The sequence below is a fragment of the Papilio xuthus genome, unplaced genomic scaffold (assembly GCF_000836235.2).
Source record: "Papilio xuthus unplaced genomic scaffold, Pxut_1.1 DF829758.1, whole genome shotgun sequence".
In the NCBI taxonomy this organism is placed as follows: Eukaryota; Metazoa; Arthropoda; class Insecta; order Lepidoptera; family Papilionidae; genus Papilio; species Papilio xuthus.
In genome coordinates, this window is record NW_013528891.1 from 3,964,566 (window position 1) to 3,988,963 (window position 24,398).

The following is a 24,398-nucleotide window of genomic DNA, read 5'->3' on the forward strand; positions in this document are numbered from 1 at the left end:
TTTTAACTATATTAGTGTGTAAGAAAAGGTATTGTTATATGTTTAACAGATATATACTTCGCGCATCTATTTTGGTATATATTAAAATAATAACTAGCTTGACACTTCAAAATATTTCTTATATACTAATTTAAATTGTCAAAATGCTATTAATATGATTTCTGATATGTGATTAATTTTCATGCAGTTAAAGAATTGCTTTCAATTTTTTTTTGTATATTTGCTCTTAAGCTATGGTAACAATATATTTATTACAATTTGAACTTGTAAACTTTTGTTTTTTTTTCCTCAACTCCATCTAAATAGTAAACAATATATCTATATAAATAGAGGTTTTTACTAAAATTATGCAAACGAGTAAGCGGCTATTCGAATTCGCTAAAATAGCGATTTTTTTTAAATAAATTTCTTGTTGCTTTAACAAGAAGTTAGATTCGTAGGTTTGTATAAATATAGCTAGGAATTGTATTTTTCTGGACAGCTTAATGGGTTCTGTATGATAATTTTATTCATTGGTTTTGGTAGATGTTGGTAGTTTGCTACTCATTGGTAGTTTATAATTTGGCAATGGCAACACTCAGAGCTTGGTAGCGACTGCTCCGGTTGTTATGTAGTGTAATATTTTGTGGAAATAATTTCAATAGCGAATGATTTAACTCAATTTATGTACTAACAACATTTAGCGTTAATCATGTCTGAGAAATACGATAAAAATGGGTACAATAGCAGTGATTTTAAACGTAATTCTAACCAAGAGCCAAACGCTGAAAATCTCGGAGATCAAGATGGCGAAAACAACCCCGTTAACGAAAAAGCCGGTGAATATATGCGCGAGTTGTTGAGTGAAAAGATTAAATTAAATAATGGAAAGTTTCCATTATCGACAAAGCTCCTCGATCAAGGTAAATATTATTTATTATGAATAACATCGTTTAATATTATTCCCTAAACATGGTTATAAAAATAATGCGTATTCTATTTGAGTCCCAAGTTGGTACAACTTGGGTAGTGGTAGTAACCAATTTCCATCATAATTGATGGAAATTGGTTACTATTTCAACATATAGTTAATTTATGGTATTTCACGAGGACTCAATTACCTAGCCATGAAAACTTTATAAAACAAAAATTTGACTTGGATTTTTTTTACAGAGGTGGTCAGAGTGCAAGCTAATGGTAGAGTGCCCCAAAATGACTCCAAATACGTTGATGTATACAGAGACAAGGCGGTGAAAGTGACTGTCAAAGTGTTGGTACCTGTTAAGGATCATCCAAAGGTGAGTTTTGTAGAAAATGATATATTGTAAATAGTACCCGATGTTTGATTTGGCACATCAGCTAGTAGAATACGCTTGTTCTCTATGTGCCAACGTAAATTCCGACTAATTTGAATTATCATTAAGCTCCTAACACATACGAAGTGTTGAATCTGCATGCAATGAAATGTCCCATTCACTTGTCATATTCTTAAAGATATTGTATTTTAGGTAACTTAGGGTAGGCTTCAGTATCTTGGTGGGGCATATTAGCTTTGGGGAGAAGTTTATTTTGTAGGCGATAAATATGTTTGCATGTAATGTTATTTTCCATTGCAGTTCAACTTTGTTGGCAAGCTACTAGGACCAAAAGGCAACACAATGAAACAACTCCAAGAAGAGACAATGTGCAAAATGGCTGTATTAGGCAGGGGATCAGTTAGAGACAGGTAATAATACCATAGTCTAGTTGAACTAGCTGTTGTCTGCAACTCTGTCCGGTATTTAAAAAAAACTTCATTGCCTATGTGTGCCTTTTGAGATTATGTTCTACATCTATGCCAAATTTCAGCGAGATACAGCCATTCTCAAGAGATTTTCAAGAAAACATCCATCTTTCCAAACATTCGCATTTATAATATTTGTAAGTTATTGCCACAGTTATTAATTGGTCATTAAAGTAGTCTGTTAATACTGATTTAGTTTGAGAAATGTACAAAAAATAATTTATGTATTTTAAAATGACAGTAATCAATTAACAATTTACACTTTTAGGCAAAAGGAAGAGGAGCTACGTAACTCACTAGACCCTAAATACGCACATCTGTTGGACGAGCTACACGTAGAGATATCTGCACTAGCACCACCTGCGGAAGCACATGCAAGGATCGCATATGCTTTAGCCGAAGTCAAGAAATATCTGATACCAGATACAAATGATTTTATAAGACAGAATCAAATGCGTGATATGACAGAACGAGGTGAGTTGTTCTATTATAGAAATTTAATTATTGTTAGATTCTTCATGTTTTATCTAGAATTTTGTACATGAGTTTTGAGAGAAACATACTTGGATGTCATTGTTTATGTATATTTGTTTACTAGAAGGTTTAGTTTCTATGATTCAATTCATTAAGTACTTGTCTTATTTAAAGGGTAGTTCAGAATATTTAAGGTTTTTTTTATTGCTGTACTTTAGACGATATCTAACTAGCCTAACTAATACTACTACTACTAACTAATAGTGTTGTTTGATTTTTCAAAACTAATTATTAGTGTTTTTTTTATCAATTTTAATATTTTTCATGTATATTCTTTTTTTTGAATACATCCTTATTTATACTAGGTTTTATATGATAATGGTGCAAATTAACAATTCAATTTGTTTTTTTTTTAATGTTTACAATTAAAATCTTTAGAAATGTTGCCCGATAAAATCTGCAACAATCAAATTTTCTAACTACTATGGTTTGATGTTGTAGATGTTGGGCCCGGTATAGGTCCAGGGCCAGGGCCTGGGCCGGGACGTCGGGCCTTGCTTGAGGGCCCAGAAGTAAGGCCAAAGAATGTCATGTACAGCGCGTGCACCGTCACAAAGCGGTCTTTCTCCTACAGAGATCCAATTCTTAATAACCAATCTGAAGGTATGTTTTATATTTCGAAACATTTTTTTTTAGTTGTTACCAATATTGGTTATAGTCAATGGCCAGTATATTGTCTTCAACCCATAATATATTTCAAATTATTAAAGTATGAAAAATAGTTATTACATACTATGTTCTATATTTATTGTGTAATCTCAAAGTAGTGAGTTCTAATTCTAATTCTAATATTCTAAAAATCTTCTAATTCAAAAAATTTGGAGTGATTAGTTTTTTTTTATTTTTTATATACTTTTTTCACATTTAATTCAGACATGTATTTATTATTTAATAATTATTTCGATACATTTAAATTAATAAAAGAAGAATGTATTCATTCTAAAAAAAAAATATTTTTTTATTTTATAGTAGTTTATTTTTAGTTGATTTTTTAATTCTCCAATAATTGCTTCAGAAGAATGATTAATTCTTTATTATGTTATTTAATAATGATAAGAGATGGTATGTTAAAGTCAATAAACTTAAGTTATTGAACTCTGGCCAAGGTTAATAGTCATTACATCAGAAGTATAAAGAACATATTATATGATAAAAGGGCAGTGGAAAACAATCTATTACTTATCTTTATGTTTCTCACCTTTGTCTTTTTAATATCAAAGTATTATATTTTGCTGACAAAAAAACACAATATTTTTTATTTTTTTATTTATTATACAAAAACTTCACATAACAAATTTAGGTGTACTTACTGGTCGCTTATTAATTTATAAGATCAGCAAATTAACAAATACAGACGTTATTAAGCATTTCACAATTATAATATATTAAACAAAAAGAACAGAGATTAAACGGTTTTTTCAGACTATAGTAGAAAGACAAGAAAGCAAAACAAAAGAAAAATAGATATATAAAACAATTGATTGTTAAGTTACAATAAATATAAGTTATTTATTTAGAAGTGCCGTTTTCAAAATTACGAGTTTGGTCTTAATTTTTTTTTATTTAATTTAGCACAATGGCATCCAAGTATTCTGTAGGTCAGAGGTCAGTAACCTTTTAACTGCCGCAGACCATAATTGACCCAAAGGAATGTCAGATGTTTGTCTTACCTTTTTTTAATTCACCTTATGACCTAGTTATAGGTTGCGACTTGTATATATTTGGTTATATTATATAAAATGTTACTTATAAGATTTTATCAAAGAAATATTTAAGTTAAAGTTGAGTTATTCTTTTTTAACTGTGAGTTTTTTATGATTTCTAGTACCTGGTGGACGTCCTCTGCTACAGAATCGCGGAGCGCCTGGCAAGACTAAAGTGCTGAGTATTTTGGATAGAGCGCGCACTGCTATGGAGACATCGTACCCTTATGAGGATCCTTATGCAGTACCAGAACAACAGGTTAGTGTGAAACAGTACTTTGTACTGGTCCAAAAGCGGTTGAGGTCTACATACTCAGAAAATCACAATTTTAAGAAATTTTACTACTGTTGGTTCAATAGAGTACAATTTGGACAGGAATTTATAAGTAAAAAGTTTGGGTATTTCTGCTTTATAGTCAAAATAGTATTACTTTTTAAATATCCTGGTAGTTCAAGGTCATTGGCGTTACGTAGTGCCACCCCTCTGCATCCCAATAAGCCTCAACACATCTAATATTGTGTTGTGCGCAGCAATACGCGTAAAGTGCTAGTCACTAGTCAAAGGGTTAACATTATGTTCTGTTCTGGATTTACATTATTATATTTAAAAATATTTTCTTTACAGCGATTCGCAAGAATTTGAGCTCCGTATAGCAGTTAAAGTTAAAGTTGGAGCGTCGGTGGCTCAGTGGTCAAGCACTTGACTTGCAATCTACCGGTCCTGGGTTCGACTCCCGCCATGTACCAATGTGTTTTTTCGATTTCCGATTTACATATGTACATTTATCCGACGTTCTTACGATGAAGGAAAACATCGTGATGCTGCACATATCTGAGAAGAAATTCAAAGATATGTGGGAAGTCAACCAACCCGCACTGGGCCAGCGTGGTTGACTATGGCCTAATCACCCTTAACTTAGGGTAGGCTCCGAGCCCCTCGGTGGGGATGTATAGTGAGCTGATGATGAATAGCAGTTAAAGGGTCAAGATTTTTTCTTATTTTTTTAATTTGTCTCTAGGTTCGTGGTGTGCCACGCGGTGTGCCGCCACCTGATGATTTCTACTACGAACGTGGTCAGGATCGGTTCTACGAGGAGCCGTATTACAAGGAGGAGAGGGAGTACAAGCCGGCGCGTGACGTGGGCAGCCGCCGCGCGCCCCGCTACCCGCGCGCCGCACCCTACGCACGTCCACCCAAGTAGATCGTATGTTTGATAATATAGGCACCACCAAGGTTTTAATATTTTTTTAATTCTATACAGGCTGAACGTGCCTATTATAACAAAAATTCTTAGAGAACAGATTTTCTTTTATATTGCTTCTCTTCTATATTGTGCAAACTATATTGTTACAGGTGGTAGAAAAACTAGCTAATAATCTTACTTCTTGCTTTTTACTAATATTATAAATGCAATTGTTTCTATGGATGGGATGTTTGTTAGTTATCTCTAGAATGCATGGATCTTGATGATTTGGCATATATATATAGAACTAGGCTTCTATGTTTTTTTTCTTAATTCCGCGCAGACGGTGTCGCAGGCAGCAGCTAGTAAAATAAATAATACTATAATTGTAATTGACTATGTGTGAAGTTCTAGAGGAAAATATGGTTTGAAGGACAAATAATTTTACTGAAAATTTGTGATAAATTCATAACCTTGGTCGTGTCTATAAAACTTTTTATTTTTATTTAATTGCTTATTAACTTCAATTAGTTAGATAACAATAGAATTTAATTTTAGTTGCAGATTATTTGCTTTTTAAATTTATTTTTTGCTTTTTTTTTTGCAAGAGGAAAATACAAAAAATAAAAAATTATTTCACAGGAGCTCAGGTAAGAAACATGAACACTACACGAGCGGTGAGTAAGAAACAATGGACGCATAATATAAAAATCCAGTAAAAAAAAGAAGCAAAAAAGAAGACTTTAAAAAAATTATGAAAAAAAATTGCTAATAAAAAAAATCACCGCCGACAAAGTGTTTCAAATTTTTTCATTAATACGAACAAGTATAATTTTTCTTTTAAAAAAAATTAAAACGTGATGTTTTAAATATTTACACATCAAAAAAAAAAAATAACATTATGTAATAGGCTAATGCCGATATTTCGCTAAAAACTTTTTTTTTTTAATTATTATGAATGAAATTATTACAAATTTAAATTGTAGATTATAAAATTTATATCCTTAAGTTATATATTTTTTTCATTTCTTTAAATTTTTCATTAAAAGCACTCTTAAAATTTAAACTTTAAAAAAAAATAGCTTGTATTTTCTCGTTCAAACTATCAAAGTTTGTAGAATTTAATGTGTGACTAGATTTAAATAATAAAAACATTTTAAAAACAGAAAACCGTGATTTTTAATTCAAAATTAGCACCAGAAAATGATTGAAGACGAAAGAAAATTAATATACAAGTATTTTATTAAATTGTTTATGGAATTCATTTATAAAAAAAAAGAAAAAATCGTACACTGAAAAAATATTGACAAATACAGAAACCTCTAAATTTTGTTCTTCTTTGCAAAAACATATTTTTTTTTAAATCTTTAAAAAATAAGATACCACTGTGATAATATACAGAAAACTAGATAAATACAATGAAATTTTCAAGGGGAGAAAAACAATATTTTTTTGGATGGAAAATATATTCAAGTATAGTGTTCATAGAACATAAAATTGCACAGATGTAGTGGCGAATTCTGAATATGATTTTCTCCTCCGTCGTAACTATACAGGATCAAAAATATAGGGGTATAGAAAAATAGATGCCATGACGTAACCTCAATTTGTAAAAAAAAATCAGATATTTTAAAAACATAAAATATTTAAAAGTATTAGCCCTCTTTTTCAAACATGTGGGCTTATAAAAATCTAGCTTTTGCTACTCAGTGATAATTTACTAAAAAAAAAAAATATTTTTGAAATCGGTCTTGTAGTTTTTGAGTTTACTAACATACTAAAAATATAAAATATTTCCACTTTATAATATTAGTGTAGGTGTAATTTTTTTTTAATCAGTAAAGATTTTAAAATTAAAATTAATTCAGGTCAAGGTCACATTAAAATATAGACGAAAATAATATCTTAATTATTCTCTTTTTATTTTTTGGAGCTATTTTTACACACGAACTTAATTAAGGCAAATTTTGAACTGATTTTTTTTTATTTATTAAAAATCTGAAAGAAACTGAACAATGCCGTCAAGAATAAAATGAACACAAATACATAAATAAAATACTCACATCAAAAGAAAATACACGGTAAGTGGTAAATTTATAAAGTGTTAGTTTATAAGGCGGAGAAAAATAAAAAAAAATATCGTAAACATTTTTGAAAAGTTAATTTTTTTTTTTGCAAATTGTGTATACAAGGTGTTACAATTTTCCATATAAGTCAAGATTTAGGACTTTTTCAAGGAGTTGCCAATTTATTTGTTAATCTATTTTCTATATAATATTAGTAAAAAAGTAAATATTGAAAATTTAATTTCTGACATAAAAAGCATTTCTTTCAAATTAATACGATTTAAATGCATACCGTTAATCTAAATTATTTCGTTTATATTATATAATTTGACAGGTTCTAAAAAAATCTCTGAAAGGGATAAAAAGTCATGACATGAGACAAAAAGGAGACATGAACGCAAAGCTAAGCATCATGGTAAGTGATTTATTACTCAAAACATTGTAAATAAGGGTTCACACTGTCGAAATACTTGTTTAAAACATAGCTCTCACCTGACTCCGTCCGCAGTATTAAAATAAAACTTAGTAAGTAACCTATATGTTCTTCAGAATATGTTCTACATTTGTGCCAAATTTTAGCGAGATCCATACAGCCGTTCTAAAGATACGTTCTAACAAACGTCCATCCATTCATTTATACATCAAAACTTTTGCAAATTTTGAAACAATTTAACGGTTACTCTGAGTTTTTTTATACTGTTTTGACAGTTTAAACTCAAGGATAGACAAGTCTTGCAGTTTTTTGATAGGAAGATAAATGTTTTAGGTTCAAATTTAACCAAATTAACATGTTTCATTTTATTGTTGTGCAATAAATGTTTTTTTTTTGTGTTTATAGACACTAGTCTTGGAAAAGAAATTACGCAGTCCGAAGCTCAGGCTAACAAAGAAAAAAGGTTGGTATAATCTGTGGGAATTAGCGAGTTTTTAATATTTATCTGTTGATAGCTATTCAACGCATCTGAAAATGCCAATGTCTATGAGCAGTGGTCATTTCGCTATTTTGGTGAATTACATTGGCCATTGCTCTTTTTAGTATTAAATAAATATTTCGAAAGTTTGAAGATTGCATTTCTCGATCACATAATAATATTTTTTATAAACAGGTCACCACCATGTGAGGAAGGTTAATATATACAATGACGTCAAATAAATATAAAGTAAATAAACTGTATATAATATAATGTTTCACAAATGTAGTTTTATTTACAAAGCCCTAAATACTTTAGGATACACTAAGAATAAGGATGGAGATGGACTTGTAATTACACCTTAAGGCGTAAGAAAACTTTTTGGTGTATAGCTTGCAGTGGAACATATCTGCCTGAGAAACAATACACTAAAACTGTGCTAAATAGCAAGCTATAAGGCTATAACCTACAAAGGTTTACTAGCTGTCGCCCGGGAGGAATTAAAAATAAACTTAATAAGTAGTCTATGTGTTCTTCTAGACTATGTTCTACATCTCTGCCAAATATCAGCGAGATATATGCAGCCGTTCTGGAGATGCTTTCTAACATTCTTGCATCTAAATAATCGCATTTATAATATTAGTAAGATAAAAATAACGAAGGTAGACAAATATTTTTATTGTGTATCATTCTACTCAAGCGATCGCTTCATTGATTAGTGACTTACGCAAATGTATTCGAAATATCTGAAGCTGATTCGAGATATTTGAAACTCAACCGTGGTAAGTTTCTTTCAACTTTTAGTAATAACCTCAAAATGTACTAGACTTGTAAGTTTAAAAATTAATAAAAAATGGGATATGTAAGCAAAACCTTTCGATTATTTTTTTTCTAAATCGGAGCAATAGGGGCGGAGTTACGCGGTAACGCATAGACTACAGACGAATTGATAACCTCCTTCTTTTTAAAGTCAACAAAAATCTGTAGTCTCTGTTTACCTCTTTTGGTTATATGTTTGAAGATAAACAATGATGTTACATTTTAGTACAAAAGTGTTAAAACTTATTTACCTAATTACTTTGGGTAAGTAATAAAAAAGTGTTTTTAACTTTGTTTTGAGATAAACGATACCTCTGATGCCAGAAGTTAAAGTTGTTTTAAGTAATTAGATACTTTGAGAGTGTTTTTGCTTCTTAAACGGATTAAAAACTCCGCTAGACTATTATAAATCTTTTCCTTGTCGTTTCAATAACAAATTAGTGGACAGTTTTGAAGTTTCTTTTATGCTTTATTTTAAATTGTCTAAAACCACGAAATGTTACGCATTCAAGGCATATATTTTAAAAAGGGATGTAGAGAATTTATATTTAAGGCTACGTTAATGTCTTAACAAATTAATTACAAATGAGTAACTAAGATTTTTCTCATAACGACCTCTTTTGAACTTTCATCTTTTTTGATAGGAATAATGTAAAAGAAATCATTAAAACCATTGAATCGAAAAATTGAACTTTGATATTAGAATTACAGTTGAGAATCTGAAAGGAAATGGAAATGCGAGGAAACATAATTAATTTTTTCTCATCGAATAAAGGTGTACGGAAAATTTGACAAAAAAAATCGCAAATTATCATAATGAAATCTTTGCTATTGATTATTGAAAGGAGTATTGAAATGTTTATTCAATATATTATACGGGCCTAAAATCCATTGTGTGTTTTGCAATTTGTGTTATATGATTAAAAAAAGCAATCTGAAATTAATTTTGTTATTAAACTAGAGCCTAACATCAACAAATCCAAGTGATTTTATCAGATCAAGTAAATAAAAATAATATTACGATGTATCGATTTTGGTTAGAACTTTAGAGCAGTCGGATTAATCTTAATCCTTACAAAGCTTTATTCTGATTGAATTCTATTGAATTTTCAACTTGGCGGGAAACCGTTTCGACCATATACATTTACAGGAGAGCCCTCTATTGACAACGTACGCCAATTCGGGAACTCACCCAATATGTACGGACCGTGCTATTGCTGAATTTGTAATAGGAACGTCCATTTATATGAATGTTGAATTTCAGACAAGCATTTTTAGGACGTAGTTTCATTAGTTGTTAGCGACGCATGTGGGAATACTAGACCATACTTTCCTTATCGCGCATTGTACTCGGCAACTGAGTCCTCCCAATCGAAAACGGTCGAATCTTAAACTTAAATTGTCGATTAGTGTTTTGCATAAATAAAAAAATAGCAAAAATTTATATTTGTATAAATGCTCGTCTATTCCAATAAGTATGCTGTATTACTAGCTGTCGTCCTCGACTCTGCCTGGGCGGAATCAAAAAAATACTTTATAAGTAGCCTATGTGTTCTTGCAGATTATTTCTTTATGTATGCTAAATTTAAGCGTAATCCGTTCAGCCGTTCTGGGGATACCTTCAAACATCCATCCATCCATCTAAACATTCGCATTTATAATATTAGTATGACTGATAAATAAATTTAATGTTAATATTAATCGAGTTGACATTTAACATAGGAAATCCATTTGTTACCCCTATACTAATTAAATAGTAGGAAATGATAATGGAATTAGTGGCGGGAAATTATAGTATGATTAATTAATTATTTTGATGTGCACGTTTGTTTAATTATTTGATTAATAAATATAGGCACAGTAGTCGATTACTCTTGGTATATTGTCGCCGACGCCACCATAATGAAAACTTAATTAGTCTATGTGTTATTCCAGACTATGCTCTTAGGTCTTTTTTTAAATCCGCGCAGAGAGAGTCGCGGGCTACAACTTGTATTCCATTATTGTTGGAAAGACATGCGGAAATAAGAGAATATAATAAATGTAAAACAGATTAACTAATGTAAAATATTTAATTTGAAACACAAAAAGGTTTTATATAACGAAAGTTTAACAAACCTAACCTAAACACAAAGGATGTATGTTGATTTGTTTGTAACTATTTTGATTGTATCAAATTCATGTTAACGAATAGTTTTGATGAGGAATGTTACCAATAGATGTTTAGGTTTTAATTTACGTTAGGAAATAAATGGAATATCCGAATGTTATTTGTTAAATTTTACTTTCGTACGTTACAAATTGTGATACTACTGACACAAACTAATCGTCCAAAATTTCGTCGTTATAGTTACAGTTAAATATGACGTCAATTTGACGTTCGTTAAAATTGTGCAACGAATTTTTGCGCAACCGTAGATTTAACCGATATCAAGGTGCTGATTATAGTTATAGTTAGTTGATGCAACTCACCCTAACTGGATTGTTTTTTAGCGTCACTTCACAACTTCCCGACTTTTTCTTTCCTTCGTTTGTGTTTTATTTAAGAAGTTTCTTTGAAATTAAATTTAAACGCAATACTGGGGACAAACTTGAATTTATTGCACTGCTAACTTTCTGATTTAATTTTTACTTGATCTACGATTTACAAATATTACAAAACGCGATTAATTTTTGATTTATGAGAAAAAAAACTAAAATTGTTTTTTTTTTAATTTATTTAATATTTGGATGATATTAAGGTTTAAATATTATAATATAGATTGGAAAGTTCACAATCTGGAATTATAATAGCAAATTTGGAATGAAGAAAAATTGCCGTATCAAAAATAGTATTTTGAGGTTTTATGATAAAACTAGCTGTCGCCCGCGACTCCGTCCGCGCGGAATTAAATAAAAATTAATTAGTAGACTATATTCTACATCTGTGCCAAATTTCAGCGTGATCCATGCAGCAGTTTTGGAGATATATTCAAACAAACAACCATACATGCATTGAAATCTTCGCCTTTATAATATTACTAAGAAGGAAGATATTCTATTGCTTTTGTGAAAGGTATTATTCATAAAATTATATTATTTTTTTAATATACGTCACGTTTATTTAGTAAATAAAAGATTATTATATTTCAACTACTTATATAATCTATAATAGATTTTGATTTTTGTCTATGACGTTTATATTTTTGGTTATTAGCTTCCCGCGTCCTACTGTTATAAAAAGGATAAGGCATGAAATAAAACACTATAAATATCCAACCTATTAGGTACATATATATTTATTCTTAATTAATTTGTTGTTTCTTTTCTCATATTGTGTATTTCCATAACCTAACTTTAACGATATTGTGGAGTTTCTTAAATAGTTGACATATTAATCTACCAATTTTATGCATTGTAAATAATAAAGTAAAAAAATAATCGCACAACTATTACTCAGTCTTAATGTTTTTACAATCTGTTATAATACGGTCGAATTCAATGGAAATGGAAAGTGACCTTCATTTATTGTCTACTAGCTGCCCGCGACTGCATCTGCGCGGTATTATTAAAATCTAGTAGCCTATGTGTTCTTCCAGACTATGTTTCACATCTATACCAAATTTCAATGAGATCCATGCATCTAAACTATCGCATTTTTAAAATTAGTAAGATTTGTTTTGTAACGTTTCAGAGTTTAAATTAATGTTACAATCGTATCTGTTTCTTATAAGTCTATGATTACAGACTTATAAAGATAAAATTATTTAGAAAGGCTTATTAAAAATTCTCCTTTCCATTGAATTCGTTTACGTAAATCTATAGGCTACCTAATTTGCTTTCCAGTCTACTCAGAAAATGTTTAATTTCTTCAATATCTAAAGACATTTGATCTATTTTTACGTTTAATTTATCTACTGACGACTCTGAATTTTCTATAGATGTATTAATTTGTTCTTTGACCAACTTTATGTCATGATCTACAGAATGTAAGCGTTTCAGTACATTATCATGTTTCATTTTAAATTTATCTGCTATATATTCAGATTTATCTATTTCTGTTTGCTTTTTTTGTTCTCGATCTTGTTTTGTTATTATTTCATACATTGCATTTAATTTATCATTAAACATTTGCAATCCTAATTCGTCTTCTCTTTGCTTTTGCTGTATTTGGGCTTTGTTCATTATTGCGTCACGGATTCGAGTTGGCATTACCTTGTTGTGCCGCCATCTTGGTTTCCCCGGACACAACATAATAGTACCTATAACTCTCCGTTTTGTTTTGATCTGATTATTTATTCTGTTCGGTAGAATTTTATTAAAGAATTTATTATATACTAAATTATCTAGTGTACTTAGAAATTCTACTTGTTTAGCTAATCTTCTGATATTTCCTAGTACTTCTAAATCATTAATATCGTTTACAGCAACACCTACTAGTAGATTCATTAGTACTATTGCTGCTAGAATTAGGAATATAAGAAACACAACTCTTACTATTATTAGTGAAGTGGCAAGATCTTTAGAATGCTCCTCATCAAATAATGCAACGTAATCAAATTCAGATGTCATCATGACCATAGTTTTAACGAAAGCTGCCCATGGACCTTCGAAGGGTATTTGAGCGTGGAATTGTATCATGAAACTTAATGCAAATCCTATTATTAAGAACGCGAATGTCAGTATTATCTGAAAAGAAAATAGTCCACTTCAACGACATTAAATTTCTCATGAAGCTTTTACTACATAATCATCGTCATCATCGCCATCATTGTTAATAGTTAAAAATGACAGTCACAATTAATTAATGCTTTCCTTTGTTTTATAATCATTTATCTAAATTTATCATTAAAATATCTATAAAAAAACTTACCCTTATAACATTCGAAGCTACTTTCCCAAACATTAATACATAATAGCCTCCATTTGGGAACCTTGATAGTAAAAACATTAGTTCCAACCACGACAACAGTAGCGCTAGTGTCGCGACATGACGTAACCATTCCGCAGTCAACCATGGTGTTATCATAATAGCTGCTGGTAATATCATTGCCAATCCTATAGATCCGAATTTAACCCATGTTTCTAATTGAAAAAAGTATCTACTACTTTTAATATTCATATAAAGAAGTTCCTGAAATAGATATAAGTGTTAAATTATTCAAACTTTCGTGAGACATTTTACTAAACTGATATATAAACACGGCTAAACACTCACGTATATTCGTCCGGTGGCGGCACCGACTAGTTTCGAGCCCATCGGAGGCCCTGTAGTCGGTGCCGCCACCGGACGAATATACGTGAGTGTTTAGCTGTGTTTATATATCAGTTTAGATAGTGTTATAATAATATTAAGATTTGTAAGTTTAAAAATCAAAACGTGACTAACCTGAACGAGAATTAGAAAGATCGTTGAGTAAACGATGTATCCCCAGATATTCTGGTTCAACCATATCGGAGCTGTTTCCTTTGTATCCATGTAAAAGAATACAGACACAATAAATATAGTCAAAGATGTAACAAATAGAGAATAAACAGCGATTATTGTGTAGAAAAATGGCAAAAGTGCCTTCCATTTTAAGTATAGAAAACTTTCAACTAATGGATGTACTAATAATCTTTTCTGTCCATATCTATTGCCAGTTTTAAGAAGAGCTTCGATTACTTTCATCTGTTCCATTTCACAAATAGTCGGCATTAATATTCTATAGTCGACTGTGATCTCACAATTGGAATCTTTGAAGTTCTGACAATTCGATGAAATATAAGAATCGAATACGTCTTCTAAGAAATCTGTTGGCTTTGATATATTGTTGACTATCATGTCTATCGCTGTTCTTCTATATTTCTTTGGACCATCTGTATAACCAGATAAATCACCACCTTCTTGGAGTAACAGTGTTATAACATCGCGACTGCCATGGTGACTTGCAGTGTGTAAGGGAAACCATCCCATACCATTAACTTCGTGAATGGTTGTCTTATCAAATTTCAATATAACATTTGCTATTTCTATATGATTGTAGACAGCAGCTATGTGTAAAGGAGTTGAACTACCATGAGGACTGCTAGTTGTTCGAAGTCTTATATCAGCATTTTTCGATAATAGAAGTTGTACGCATTTCGAGTGGTTATTGGCGACTGCAAAATGTATAGGTCCGAAGCCTCTTCTATCCCCTGCTGTTAGAGAATTAATCATAGTACGTGTAACATCATCGTCGTATTCTAAAAGAATTTTTAGTATATCTAAACATCCATTTTCTGCTGCCACATGGAATACGTTGACATCTCCAGGCATTGTAAGCTTTATGGAAGCACCTTCTTGGAGTATAGCTTGAACACAATCAAGGTTCTCATTTATAATAGCTTTAATCAAAGGCGTCTCGCCTTCTTCATTTTGACAATCAATGAAATTAGTTTGTTTTGCTAAGCTAAGAATTTCTGTTAAAACATCTAAATTGCCTAAAGCTGCTGCAGAGTGGATTGGTGTTTCTCCGTCGTTTGCCTAAAATTGATACAGTTTCAGACACCAACAAATCAGCTGTCGTTGTTTTTGTAGAAGTTAAAAAAGCATGAGTGATTAAACTGGAAGGGTGTGTCTTATGGGCTGATAAAGACGTTAGTTTCACAGACGTCTCCTTTCAGCGAATAGGGAAAGAGTGAAACTTTAAGTATAATAACGTGTTAACCTTTAATGTGACGTCAGCACCAGCTTCAAGAGCTACGCACACTCCAGGAACCCACGCAGCTTCCACTGCTGCTTGGAGTACTGTATGACCTTCTTTGTCCTTCACATCAACCATAGCCATTAATGGATCAGGATCTTTATAATTGTGATTTGCTAAAATCTAAAAAAAAGAGATACAGTTATTTCTATGGGTCATCTTTATGTATGATTATAGATGACTATGATGAATAGAAGCAGACCTGTAAAGGTTCCTCTAATTCCTTCTTAACACACACATGTAGAGGTGTTTGTCCCGAAGAGTTTAAACACTTAACAGAAGCTCCAGCTCTAAGCAATTCGTTAATACTATCAATATCATCTAGTTCGACTGCTGTGTGTAATGGCGTGTCTAAATTATTGAGACCTTTAGTCTTCATCGTATTGTGTGTCCCACCAGCATTATGTAACATTTGCAACACAGATAGGAAACTGAAAGCAGAAAGAACAACGATAAGAGGGTAACGAGTGACCATAAAAAAGATAGTAATCATCACTATTTTTTGTGACATTTTACTTTGTAAAACTTGGTACAATGTACAAGGCTCTATGGAGTAGAATGTATCCAAATCATTCTCAGATTCTATATTAAGAGTTTATTTGTTTCTTACTTTTTTTTGTTAATATTCCGGTTAAAGTAATGTCCATAACCGGCAACATCAAGGGCGGTTCTGCCGGCCTCGTCGCAGATGTTAGGGTCAGCGCCCGCAGCCAGTAACAGCCGCGTGCAGTGCATCCGAGCGCAAGCCGCTGCCACGTGAAGTGGTGTCCAGCCTGGTTGCAGGAGAGGTAACTGAAAAAGAGTTGATACCAGCGTATTCACAGTCTACTTATGAATTTAGTTTAGTAAGGAAGGAATTCACGGCCCTTTTTTCTTTTGTTTCTGATTGACCAAGAATAATAACGCATCTTTAACTATTGTACTTGTTTGCATTGAGCAGGCTCCTAAATTAGTGAATCAAATCGATTCTTTTGCTGTTCGGAAGCTATAACTAGATATTTTAATTCCAAGTGAATGAAGTGCGGGTAAGGCTAGTAATAAATATTTTCACTGAACGTCTAATTCGTGAGTCATCCTTTGATGAGCGGTCTCAAATATTTTGGTTTGTCAGTTGCAGTGTTATGTTAAATAATTGTAACTTACAGATCCTTCAATATTCTTGCAATTGTGATCAATGTTATCCTTCCATGTCTTAGGTAGTAATGTCCTCACATCACCTAAGTCACAGCGTATGTTCACCATGTCTCTGGTTCTTGGACACATCTTTCTTACGTCTTCTTCGGCATCAGAAGACATATCGCTTTCAACACGATCTTGCATTTCTGGAATATGTTTATACTTTTTAAAAGGTTACATGAGATGTTTTATGGATATATAAAAAAACTTAATTAGTGTAGCCCACCTATCCATACATTCACATCACATCCATCTAAACATTCGCATTTATATTACTAGTAAGTTAAATAAAATATAAAAATACCACGTGACCGGAAAAGACCGCTTCAAAATAGCGTTATAGTATAGGTTTGTGTTGCAAATGGGATAGGTAGTCTCTCCTCCGTCGATTAAAGGTAGGCAACGCATATGCAATTGCGTATGTCTATGGGGAACGGTCACTTCGCTATTTCAGCGATTTCAGGTGACCGGTCGCTTGTTTGCCACCTTATGATATAAAAAAAAACATTCCTATGAATAGGAAGTTAAGGAAAAACTTAATTTTTCTTGTGGTAAAATACGTTACCATTAAGTAAGCGTGAAGTTACAACTACGAAGTTGTAAGAAATTATAAAGTTCCGTTTAATCCCCTAAAGCAGAAATATCAAAGAACTTGGAATGGAAACTTTTTTGCAATCTTATATTTTTCTTTTTCAAATGAATCTGTCTTGTTTAAAGTTGTCAATTGAGCAAAACTAGGAAGAGAACTTGCTAATTTTATATCTTGTATTTCAAATTGTTTTGATGATAAAATGGAAATTGCGCAGAATTATATGGTAACTACATTTTAAATTGATTCAAATAAAATTAGAATAAAATAATCTTTAGCCATGAATCATATATTTAAAACCAGAAATACGGAACATAATTTTGCATAAACGCTCGATATAAGGAAATTGGTTTTTTATGCCTTTTTAAATGTAACTACCGCTTGACCACGATCTTACGGGGCCTAACACGAATATTTGCGATAAGCGCCTACGTATCGTCATCGTCAATTATATCAAAATTAGTATGAGATGTCATCAGTCAGATGTTTGGTGTCCTTTAATCCTGATAGGGACAGTGCTTGCCACAAATGCTGGCCCACAGGTGTTAAGCAGTGATGTGGTCAAAAGATGGGGCATGCTAGCCTTTTGCCCTTCTTCTCATCCTGTATGTGAAACTTTCTATTAAAGGGTCCTGGAGCAACAAACACAATGGCTCGGATCAATGAAAATGGAAATGTAGTGGGCACAATCATCGTTAATTGTGAAGGTTTTCCTGAGACTACCACATTGGACAGTTTGACTGCGGCTACCTATTCTACGCATATGAGAAATCTATCTCACTTCGCTAACAACGCTCTAAAAGAAATTGTAAGATGTTTATATAAATACTTATAAGATATATAGCAAATTGTTTGAATTATAGTAGGGTTTTTTTCATTATCTAATAACTTTCGTAGGATATTTCTAGAAGATTTTTTGCTTTAATTCCTAAAGGATTTTTCTACCGACTGCTACCTTTTTGGTTTTAAAAAAATCATGATGGTAATTTCATGTCTTTATTATTTAACGCAATATTAATTGTAACAGGACGTAATAGACGAGCTGATGGTCCTGAGAATGGTCTCCAAAAAGACGGAAGCAGTAGTTGTGCCCGATGATGAGTTTCATTTGATTGTGCTTATGAGAAGACGTTAAATATAATATTGACAGAATACTTGGTTTTTCCTTTTACATTCTTTTTCTATGAGAAACTTTTACATTCCTTCATGATGGGTAACAACTAAGGACACTCTTACCTTCTGGAAAGTTCAGCAGTATCGCAACTTGTCTCGCATTGCCCGCGAATGCAGCCAAATGTAAAGGTGTCCGTCCCAGTCTGTCTAACCGATGTTTCTCAGCTCCGAACTTGATGAGTAGACCGAGTGCATCTCCACCAGCTATAGCAGCTATGTGACAAGCTGATACAAGGTCGAGACGACATGTTGCGTTTGGATTTGCACCGGAATGGAGCAACCTGGTAAATGTTAGAATCAAAAACAAAAGAATAGTGTTTATTGTTTGAAGAAGGAACAAAAGTTTCTTAATCCAGATGAAAACGTCGATTCTTTAAGTAAAAGGACTTTAAGACTGTTTGATATGAATTTAAAATACATTCTATGTTTTGTTTTATGGTCTATGAGTTTACGTTGTGTTGATTCTATGCTTGTATTCCTTGCCATATTAGATTAGGTACGTTAGGAATAAGAATACTCTTCTTCCCTGCCAATTCAATATACCTTTCAACTTCTTCCACGTCATGGCCCTCTATCGCCTCTAGTAGTTCTGTGTTAAGTCTTCTGAGACGTCGGTCGCTCCGTCGCCATTTTCTAGGCCATGTATCTTCTATTTCTGGTGCCGGGGTTACATCTGGCGTGGACATGACTGATGGTGTCGAATCGTAGAAGTGCATCTTTTGGATTTCAGGCCTGGAATAAATTGATTCATATCTTTAGTCGTGGATTTCTGGGACCAAAATCCTTGTAGGAAACATATTATCTCCCTTTTGTCAAAGATGATGACAGTGATGACGATATCTAACTAATATTATAAATGCGAATATTTGGATGGATTTGAATAGAACAGGTGGATGGTATTTGGCATAGAAGTAGAGCATAGTCTCGAAGAATACATACATAGGCAACTTATTAAGTTTTTTTTAACCGTGCGGAGAGAGTCGCGGGCGACTATGGAGGGATTTTAGTGTTAGAAACCAACAATAAGAAGTTATGTATTGACTAACATCGTATCTGTGAATCCCAGCTGTTGTGGCCTGTTGGGTCGAGGGCGGTTATGTGGATTGTTTATGTTGATCAGTGGCTGCAGGTTGTCTTGGTCCTCATTGTAACCTTCCTCTACGTCTGTAATGGAAATAATATTACTATCAACCAATAACATAGTTCTTTTATTATGATTAATTTATGAGTGAAGGGAAAGAGATTGAAAGAAAAGGTTATTTTTTTAACATGAACTTGTTAATGTCTATTTAAAAAAAAAGTCAAAATAAAAAAAAATTGTAGAGTTTAGAGATTGCGAAATCTTATATGAAAAGAAAAGAAAAGCATTCTCAAAGCCGATCCTAGGGCTATCAAGCGCCCTGGGCGGGATATCTAAGACGCCCCCTTTTATCATTCCTTTTTTAACATGGTTCCTTGTGACTGTGTAATTCTTAGATCAGTGGCGCCCTGGGCGGTGGATCAACCGCTCTCTACCCTAACGCCGGCCCTGTATATTTCATATATTTAAATTTTACTGACTGAACTAAACTGAATTTTGCATTAATATTTTCCCAACATATAAACATTATGACAGATATTAATGGTATGACATCATCTCAAGGACTTTTCTCGCTCGACACAAAGCCGTGAATATAAATGCAAATATTGTCTGCATTTATCGCGGGTATGTAGAAATATTGTTTTAACAATATATAGTCGTCTCTTTAATTCTCTTTGATAAAACAGAGATAACAATATTTTTGTACGTACGACCCTTACAATTTTTTTTAAATTATTTCTAATCAATAACTAAATTAACAGATTGTTTTGATTTGAAATGATCGAGATCCTCTTAAAAAAGTAACGGTTCATTGACCTTTATAATATGTCAAAATAAATTATCTTTGTGGAATTTTTTACCTGGAAAATATTTAAATGCAGTTAGGTAAAAAAAAAGTGACTATTTTTTTCTGTTTACCCTTAATTCGATGGTGTCCAGTGTGACGAACAACTAATTAAAAAAATGTACTGAACTAGTTTAGAGAAAATTACGTAAGTATGGCTTTACTAAAAAAAACAGTTTTATGCTACAAAAAATTTCGTCGAATTAAGTATTAACTAAAATATTTATTTAACATTTTACACGTTAAAAAAAATATGTAAATTAAATACTTATTAAAAAAACACAAACGCACAACAATATAACAACTTGCCTTTATTGAATAACGAAAAAACTCCTTTCGTGCACATTTTTAACTATTTATAATACTGATTTGTTATAGTTATTACATTTAACCTTGTATTTAACTGTACAGAATAATTATTTTTAACTCACAAATACCAAACAAGGAAAACCACCAATGAATAGATTTAAAAAATACTGACACTCTAAAAACACTTTAAAAAAACAACAGAAAATTTGAATCACTAACTCAAAAAAAACTGGCTGGTTACAGAAAAAAAAACAACTGTCAGTTTGACATGTGCCTTTCTTGGAATTAAAAAGAAATATATAACGCTGTCCTATCGTGTATCGTGTGTGTCGTAACGTTTTTAAATGACGTATATTGTGATAACAAACAGATCATTCTTGGTTATGCTAACGGCGATTCAAGGTCGGATATATAACGGTAAGGTATTACCTAAAGCAACTATATAAAGATAACCTTTAGAATATAAGATATATAGGTTTTTTTTATATCATAAGGTGGCAAAGGAGCGAGAGGCCACCTAAAATCGCTGAAATAGCGAAGTGACCGTTGCCCATAGACATACGCAAGTGCATACGCGTTGCCTACCTTTGATCGACGGAGGAGAGGATGCACAAAGAAAAAATATTTTCCCTTTCCATGCATCCTCTCATCCGGAAAGTCCACTTTCACTTCCCATCTTTTCCTTATAAGAAAAAGAGGTGCTTCCACTTCACGCCTGTATTCTGTGTGGTCGTGGTATTTCACCGAGCGAGCCGGGCCAATTCGTGAGAAGATGTTAAAGCGGGCTCTACCACTGTTAGAATTTCATTGCATTTTCAAAGATTATCGTATTATTTCTCACCAATAACAAAACGAATTTAAAAGCAATTAATAAATGGTTTAACAAATTTAAATTTATACATCATCATCATTAGCTCATTATTTGTCCCCACTGAGGGGCTCGGAGCCTTCCCCTAAGTTAAGATCAGGTCATAGTCAACCAAGCTGGCCAAGTGCGGCTTGGTTGACTTCACACATATCTTTGAATTTCTTCTCAGATATGTGCAGGTTGCATCACGATGTTATCCTTCACCGTAAGAACGTCGGATAAATGTATATATGTAAATCGGAAATCGAAAAACACATTGGTAGATGTCGGGATTCGAACCCAGGACCTGCAGATTGCAAGTCAAGTGCTTGACCCCTGAGACACTTACGCTCTTTTTAATACCTATATTTATATTTTAATAGTAAGAAATACTAGTTCAATACTCTTGAGATAAAATAAATGTGAAAACATAATTAAATTTGTGCAACAAATTCTTGGTATTTCCCCAGTGCAAGATTTAATGAGTAATACTGAATTTATTCATGCGTTAGTGTTAACTAGCTGTTGCCGGTGACTCTGTACTTTTGTAATTAAATTTAATCACTAACCTATATGTGTTTTGAAGACTATTCTACAGCAGTTGTGGTGATACCTTCTAATAATCCATCAAAACATTCGCATTTATAATATTAATAAGTTTTAGAATATTTTGATGTACGTATTAATAACGTATACACTGAAAGTATTCCATTTTTTTTATTACTTATTTTTTATGGCAAAAAGTAGACAATCAACAGACTGATGACAAAATCTATGCGTCATATGACTGTTATTATTTCGTGCTTACAGATTATTGTGTTAATAGAGTATAAAATAATTTAATTATTATTTTTCAATTTTAATTTCTATCTTACTAATCCTACTAATATTATGAACTAGCTGTCGCCTGCGACTCTGTCCACGCGGAATTAACAAAAAAACTATTGGTCGTAGCGTAATGTTATATAGCCTAAAGCCTTCCTCTACAAATGGACTATCCAACAAAAAAAGAATTTTTAAAATCGGATCAGTAGTTCCTGATATTAGCGCGTTTAAACAAACTCTTCCGCTTTATAATATTAGTATAGATGTAAATGTTTGGATGTATAGATGAATAGATGTTTGTTAAAAGGTATCTCCAAATAAGCAGAACAGCTTTGAAGAACACATAGGCTACTAATTAAGTTTTTTAGGGTACCTCATAGGAAAAGAACGGAACACTCATAAGACCACTTTGTTGTCCGTCCGTCTGTCAAGACCCTTTTTCTCAAAAACGCGTGAAGGTATCAAGCTGGAATTTATATCAAATACTCAGGTCTGCGGTTGCTATATGCTGTGAAAAAATAAAACTTCTAAACCGACGCAATCAAAAGATACAACCGTTTATTTAATTTCGCAAGGACGGAGTCTTGGCGACAAATAGTTATTATATACACGTGTTATTTTCAAATTATAAGAACTGTACTAACTTGCGCGTGATTCATCATTTGGTGTACATTGGATCTTGGACTTGATAAGATTATGTTCAAAACAGGAAATACGTTGGAAGTACATGTTGATAAAATTATTATAGTATTTTCTTGAAAGACAGCACAGTTCATTCGTATCGAAAAAAAAGTTGTGAAAAAAATATATATATTTTTTAATTTGTTATATGACTGTGTGAAAAAGTTATGTTCTAAATTTTTTTATCAACCTTTGGTTTTATATTGTACTTATGCATACTTCTCGAAGTACATAATTATAGCTCTTGGACAACAAGGATAAATGCATTCCATACAATGTGTTCAGCCTTAATCAACGTTAAATTCAATATCTATAAGCTAATTGTTACAGTGGGTTTTCACTACCAAAGCGCCAATAAAATCATATACTTTATGTTTCTAAAGAGAATTAAAAACATTTGTGCTTCGGCATTGAAAAATGTAGTTGTTGAGTAAGTGGAAAGAAAGGCGGTTTGGCAAAACAACAATTGTAATGCAAAGATTTAAAAATACATATTTTTTTAATAAGAGAAGGGGGCAAACGAGCGGTAAGAACACCGAGGTGATCAACGACACCCATGGACATCTGCAACACCAGAGGAACTGTAGATGCGTTGTCGGCCTTTAAGGATATGGTATGCTCGCTACTTGACATAAATGCTTTAACATGTATGTCGTCTGGCGGAATGGCGTGGCGCAACTGGTAGATGCAGAGTGTAGGGCGTGCGGGGCGGCGGGTGGGGTCTGTAAGGGACCCCGCACTGCTGCCTCGCCGTCGGTGCAGTAGTACCAAACAGTAGTTCAAATAGATAGTATATTAAAAATGATAAAGATTAAAACAATAATATTATACAGACAAACCTCGAATATCTGACATTTTGTCGTTGAACACAATTTCAAAACATATACCACTGATTTCGACACAACACTTGCATACTGCCTGTCTCTGCGAAAATACACATTTATACAACTGTTATCAATATCTTGAATTTGTTCGTTTGGTGTAGATATAGGAATGGATAGATATACCTTATCCTTTGACTTTTAAGAGACAGGACCTTTCAAGCGCACGCATTCCCCTGATTCAGGCTGTGTCAAATAAAAAAAGTTATTTTTTTTTTCTACTCTCTTGGCTTTTACAACAAGTGTAAGTCACTTTACAATTAGTTCTAAGGTTACTCAGATGTGTTTCTTTGTGTGTGTAACTTTTTG

The 24,398-nt window shown here is 32.4% G+C and overlaps 3 protein-coding genes across 7 annotated transcripts in view; 2 read left to right on the forward strand and 1 right to left on the reverse strand.

Annotated features, from left to right (window-relative positions):
• The first annotated feature begins 578 nt into the window (after positions 1-578).
• LOC106128682 (KH domain-containing, RNA-binding, signal transduction-associated protein 2-like) lies at positions 579-8,440 on the forward strand. 3 transcript variants are annotated; one of them, XM_013327148.1, is made up of 10 exons: positions 579-902; positions 1,153-1,277; positions 1,596-1,705; positions 2,031-2,236; positions 2,738-2,899; positions 4,122-4,258; positions 5,019-5,197; positions 5,826-5,833; positions 7,584-7,664; positions 8,088-8,440. In XM_013327148.1, exons 1-9 carry the CDS (start codon positions 692-694, stop codon positions 7,619-7,621), a joined length of 1,176 nt encoding a protein of 391 aa, XP_013182602.1. In that variant the 5' UTR covers positions 579-691; the 3' UTR covers positions 7,622-7,664; positions 8,088-8,440.
• A 4,157-nt stretch (positions 8,441-12,597) lies between these two features.
• LOC106128573 (transient receptor potential channel pyrexia) overlaps positions 12,598-24,398 on the reverse strand; it is a 13,303-nt gene continuing 1,502 nt past the window's right edge. Inside the window, exons 1-11 of one of the 3 annotated variants that reach the window (XM_013327045.1) lie at positions 24,048-24,165; positions 19,668-19,785; positions 19,165-19,353; positions 18,685-18,902; positions 16,827-17,005; positions 16,294-16,475; positions 15,886-16,114; positions 15,648-15,806; positions 14,348-15,463; positions 13,832-14,092; positions 12,598-13,647 (exon numbers count right to left, since the gene is read on the reverse strand). In XM_013327045.1, coding sequence (XP_013182499.1) covers positions 12,778-13,647; positions 13,832-14,092; positions 14,348-15,463; positions 15,648-15,806; positions 15,886-16,114; positions 16,294-16,475; positions 16,827-17,005; positions 18,685-18,902; positions 19,165-19,353; positions 19,668-19,785; positions 24,048-24,063 — 3,537 coding nt within the window. In that variant the 5' untranslated portion in view covers positions 24,064-24,165 and the 3' untranslated portion in view covers positions 12,598-12,777. Of the gene's footprint in view, positions 13,648-13,831; positions 14,093-14,347; positions 15,464-15,647; positions 15,807-15,885; positions 16,115-16,293; positions 16,476-16,826; positions 17,006-18,684; positions 18,903-19,164; positions 19,354-19,667; positions 19,786-20,855; positions 21,007-24,047; positions 24,166-24,398 lie in introns of those variants that run through there. The other 2 variants (XM_013327029.1, XM_013327039.1) reach the window with 2 other exon arrangements.
• On the forward strand, positions 17,558-18,602 carry LOC106128584 (dynein light chain roadblock-type 2-like). Its single transcript, XM_013327046.1, has 3 exons — positions 17,558-17,674; positions 18,077-18,256; positions 18,476-18,602. The coding sequence occupies exons 1-3, from the start codon at positions 17,651-17,653 to the stop codon at positions 18,581-18,583; spliced, it is 312 nt and encodes a 103-aa protein (XP_013182500.1). The 5' UTR covers positions 17,558-17,650; the 3' UTR covers positions 18,584-18,602.